The sequence below is a fragment of the Brachionichthys hirsutus genome, unplaced genomic scaffold, assembly GCF_040956055.1.
Source record: "Brachionichthys hirsutus isolate HB-005 unplaced genomic scaffold, CSIRO-AGI_Bhir_v1 contig_1063, whole genome shotgun sequence".
Taxonomy (NCBI): domain Eukaryota; kingdom Metazoa; phylum Chordata; class Actinopteri; order Lophiiformes; family Brachionichthyidae; genus Brachionichthys; species Brachionichthys hirsutus.
The window spans coordinates 14,327-19,426 of NW_027180542.1; the positions used below are offsets into that span (position 1 = coordinate 14,327).

The 5,100-nt window shown below is 42.2% G+C and overlaps 1 protein-coding gene across 1 annotated transcript; it reads right to left on the reverse strand.

Annotated features, from left to right (window-relative positions):
* Positions 1–2,502: 2,502 nt before the first annotated feature.
* Positions 2,503–4,836, reverse strand: LOC137915879 (serine/threonine-protein kinase SBK1-like). The gene is made up of 3 exons (XM_068758999.1): positions 4,674–4,836; positions 3,724–3,926; positions 2,503–3,144 (listed from the first exon to the last, which is right to left on the reverse strand). Exons 1-3 carry the CDS (start codon positions 4,834–4,836, stop codon positions 2,503–2,505), a joined length of 1,008 nt encoding a protein of 335 aa, XP_068615100.1.
* Positions 4,837–5,100: the final 264 nt, after the last annotated feature.

The window sequence follows — 5,100 nt, forward strand, 5'->3', positions numbered from 1 at the left end:
ACAAACAGAGCTCCTCTACAATATGTCCAGTGTTTCTGGTAACTGCTTAATGACTGGGACTCAATGAGCAAGGAGAGAGAAGTAAGTAGTCCCATTCATGCGTGTGTATCTATCTCTCACACTGCATGATGATATGCTTGTTAAATATTTAAGTATTGGGAACATGGCATTCATGCTCCACACTTTAAGCAGCGTGAAATTATCTGAGCAGGCAAAGGAACTGCACCACTGGGTTCGGGGGTTGCCGCTGCGGCAGGTACCAGAGACCCTGAGACCAAAGCTCAGAGGTGGAGAACATGGTTGACTCTGACTCAATGTCCCCAGCCTCTTCCGGGATCTGGGAGAAGTTCTCCCGGAGGTGGGAGTTGAAAACCAAACTGACAGAGGGCTCTGCTAGACATTCCCAGCAGACCCCTAAAACACAAATTGAGAGAGAGATGTTTTTTTTGGAAAACACAGACCACAGGAGCGACGGAGGATCTGCCTGTATGACCACCGTACCATCGCAGAACACAACCCAGCTGAACATGCGAGGCATCACCGACAGCCTGGAACAGCTTGGAATGTCGATTTGGACGTAGAATGAGGGACAAGGAGTGGTCTCACCGCGCAGCACGGAGGTTTCGATATAATGATGAACAGTCAAACTCGTGGCACCGGGTTTCCTGATATTTTCTTTTTGGTAGCAATGCGCCATCTGAGAGGAACCTTTTCTAAAATGAGGAAGAATAAAAACTATTTCTCAACCCTTTTCCTGCCAGTCAGTTATTTCATGAGGGGGGAGAAAGAGAAATGTAAATTTCACTTACCCACTTAACCATAGTATTTAACCATTAACTATAAAGAGGCTCTGGGAAGCTTAGCCTCCCTAAAATTGTCACAAAAAAAATAAAATCCCGAACTTGTTATCATTCCACATCTGCTCGTGGGTAACAACTTCCCTCAACACGTTTGTACAGCCAATCAGTTTGATCTGTGATGATACACAATGAGACATACCAACATCCTGCTGATCATGTTACGTAACAACAGTATGCAACGTTTTGTGGAAGGTTTTGAATCGCGAGAATTTGCTGAAAAAAATGAAAAGAAGAAACCCTGACAGAGCTGACATGAAGTCAAAATAAAAGATGCTTTAAACAAGATATTACTGAGAATCCCTAAAACTGTTTAGACCCCAATACTAAATGTTTGCCCAAATAAAGAGTTTTGCAGATCATTTCTCAGTTGTGACTCAGTTTGTTCTATCAAAATTCAAAATGAATGTCCTGAATGTTGCCATAATCTTTCTCAGAAATGACATCATGATAAAAAAAAATATAATAATAATATTCCACTCATTAGGTCCCAATCACCCCAAATAGCCAAGCAAAATGAAAAATGCATGCCATGCAAGAGTTCAGGCATACAGGACGTTGTGAGCTGCGGCTGCCGCTACGCTAAGTATGCCGCAGACCCAAACCACTCTGACACCGACCACGTCTCTGCAGAAACTAGCCATCCACCAGCTGTTTAGTTATTGGCCCTTTGTTTATGAAACATCTCATCCTGCTGTAGACCAATCAGAGATTGATGATTGTACCCCCCCTCACTGCTGTGAATACACTCAGAACTAGACTGGAAAGGTTATGATAATGTTTATGTGACCGACAATTGCATTGCAAAAAGGAAAGAACAGATGTCAAGTAATATTTTATTCATTCCAGAGGGAAATTACATATATATATATATATATTCTAATACTTATGTGTAATGACAATTTAATGGTACACTATGCTTAAATGTTACACTTTACATGTTATTATGTAATTGCATGAGGCAAAATATAATAGGTCCATATTCTGCATAACAGTCCTCTGTTTAAATGTTTTATATCTACATAACTTTGTTCTGCATACATTCATCCCAACGCAGGAGTTGAAGATAAAATCTAGCCACATAGTCAGTTTTATTCTAATATGTAGTCTGAAATGCATTCAATTATATGATAATCAATCAATAGTAATTAATATATTAACTGTAATAGTTTCCAATGCATTTTTAGAGGACCAACAGGATTGCAAGGCAGGGCGGTAGCGATTATAATGCAGGAATTTTAGTTGGTATTAGTACTTTAGTGGTGTATATACATTATGTATGAAAATATAGTTACTCAAGTAGCATTTTGAATAGAGGACTTAACTAAAGCATCTGAGCCCTTCTTTCACCACATGAACGCCAGCATCAAAGCAACACTCAAGCTTTACAACAATTATATGATGTAAATGCCACATCCCATCGTCACATCACTGGTACTTTTGAATAATGTCTACATTGGATATTTGTTGAGCCGCTAGGCTCTGGCGACGCATTTGGGATGTATCCCACCTCTCGCCCATAGCGAGCTGGGATAGGTTTCAGCAACTGCCGTGACCCGCAAGGTGGAAAAGTGGAAGAAAATGGATGGATGGGTGGATATTTGACATGCCGTCAAAGCAAAATGGTGCAATCTGAGTCGGAATATTAGGCTGGTTCTCCATCAATTAGTCCAGTCTTGTTCTGGGAGTCACTGGCGTTTTCTGACTTCTGCTGCTGCTTCTTAAGCCAGTCCTTCTCTGCATACGCTCTTACTTCTCCCACTGTGCACCTCTCTCCTGCATCCAGGGCCAGTAGCTTGCCAAACATCTCCATTGCTACTGGAGTGAACCTTTTCCACAGAGGTGGAACATTCTCCTCTGTTTCGGTTTTTGTCTCTATTCTGCACCAGTCTGCAAACTCCTGGTAAAAGTCATCTGTGTCCATGCAGCACTCCCAGGGGAAGTAGCCTGTAAGGATGCAAAAGATAACTACCCCAAAGGCGAAGGTGTCTAGACTTGGCTCCACACAAAGTGGAGGAGCAGTCACTTCTTTCTGGCCTTCCAGCAGGGCCATAGTACAGAGCTCCGGCGCCATATAGGGCAATGTTCCTGTGATGAAGCATATCAGAGTGCCTCTCTTCTGGGCCAGGCCAAAATCTGCCAGCTTGACCTGGCAGCAGTGATTATCCAATAATAGGATGTTTTCGGGCTTGACATCACGATGGACAAGGCCATGGCTGTGAATGAACTCCAAAGCACTGGCAATCTGGAGGGCACAACGTTTTACCGAAGATTCAGGGATACCCACCTGGAAGACACATACACATATTGTATGTATGTATTGTGTTAAATAGCATTCAAAATCCTGTTTCTCTTTAGAAGCGGTCTCTCCTCTTGTTCCTTATTATACTTTACCCTCCCAGCCAAATACGATGCCTCAGTTCATGTCCCCTACACCTAATTAACCTTCTGTATACTTCATCTTTGTGCTCCCCTCTCTGTTTTCCAGTTTGTAAACCATGAGTCCAAAGTGGCTATTCCTCTTTTTCACCTTGTTTCCTCCACCTTGCCCTATTTCTTTTAGATATTAGAATATTTTTGTATTTTATGTGGTGCCCCTGTACTCTGGATCCATCTCTTTTTTTTTTCAAGCACCAGGCAGATGGTCTTCCGGTGCCGATCAGCAAAGACGCGTTTGTTATCATCCTAAATTAAAAGTGTAAACATGTGAAACCCTATACTCCGGCTTATCACTTTCCACATTGTGAACATGTTGATAGCTCACATTGAAGTTCTTCTCAATGCACCAGCAACGATAAATATAGTCCTACTAGGTGCTAGCATGACAAGACTTTGAGACTCGCAGTTTTGACGATGTATATCTCACCTTTGGCTGGATGACAGCAAACAGGTCCCGCCCAATGACCAGCTCCTGGGCAAAGCAGTAGTGCTCATTAGACTGGAAGGCGATTCCAAAAAGACCCACAATGCAGGGGTGGCAGGAGAGGTGTAAAGAGATGCAGTACTCTCGCAGAAAGCCCTGCAGCTTAGTCGAGGATTTGGGCATCACTTTCAAGGCCATGGGAGTACCTAAAGATCATCCACATTTCATAGTGGCTAGTACTTGTGCTTGAACTGAAGTTTTAAATTATTAATGTCCAGTTTAGGAATACTTGCACAGATATTAGGTATTCACTCTATGCTGTAATGATTAAACAGTAAACCGTTGCATTGATTTCATGCAACTGTAAACTTCCCTGGTCACACCCCTCAGCCTCTGGGCCTCCAGCCATCTAGCCTGAAGCCAACTCATGTTCGGCATCCCGCTCTCTTTGCCGACATTGACACTGTCAGTTTGGCTCGCCGCTTTTTCTCTCTTGATCACCTGGGGTTCTAAGTCCCCATCTTGCCAAAGGAGCGCTGTTAACCATCTCATTTCATCAGTAATACTTATCCCTTATCTCTTCTCTTCACTGTGGTTGCTCTGTAAACATCTTTGTATCAAGTTGCAGCTCGGTCTTAAGACATCAAAGAACAACAAGCTTCCTTCGTTTTTGGATTTATGCTTCCCATAAAGCTGACATTTGCAACGAATAAGCACAGAATCGTATTTAGTTTTTTTGCTTGTATTTTTCCATGGTCTTCAGAAAAAAACAGCTTAAACATCATAATATTTTGCTGTAAAACTAAGCATTGACATTAATCTTGTCTCAAGGTGAAATGACTTCAGATTGGAACACATAAAAGATTTCAAGACAGAACTTATGGTTATTATTGAGAAGGGAATTATCACCAGGTTATTCTGGTCATGGTATTCAACGGGCTTTTCATTCCTACCCCTGAACCGATGTGTGACTAGCAGCACTTTGCCATATTTCCCTCGGCCAATCTCCTTGATGATGTTGAAGTGTTCCTGGATCTCCAGCTGCCCGAGGCTCTGAGCCGTCAGCTCCATCAGTTCGTCAATCAGGCTGCCATCAATAAGGCCCAGTTCAATCATCTTTAACCTGCAGTGGAACAAGACCAGAGCACACACACACACACAGAGACCAAAGTGCATGCATTCAGGTGACGCGCAAGAAGCCAGAAATGTAACAGAAACCAGCTGTCAAAGCTTTTCTGTTTTAAGATTCTAATTTCAGAGATAAGCATGACTAAATCACACAAAGACTTGGTCTATGACTATGTCAATAATCTTAAAACACTGAATGAGAAATCTGTTCCAGACGTTGTGTTCAATAGCACTTAATAAACATGGTAAAAT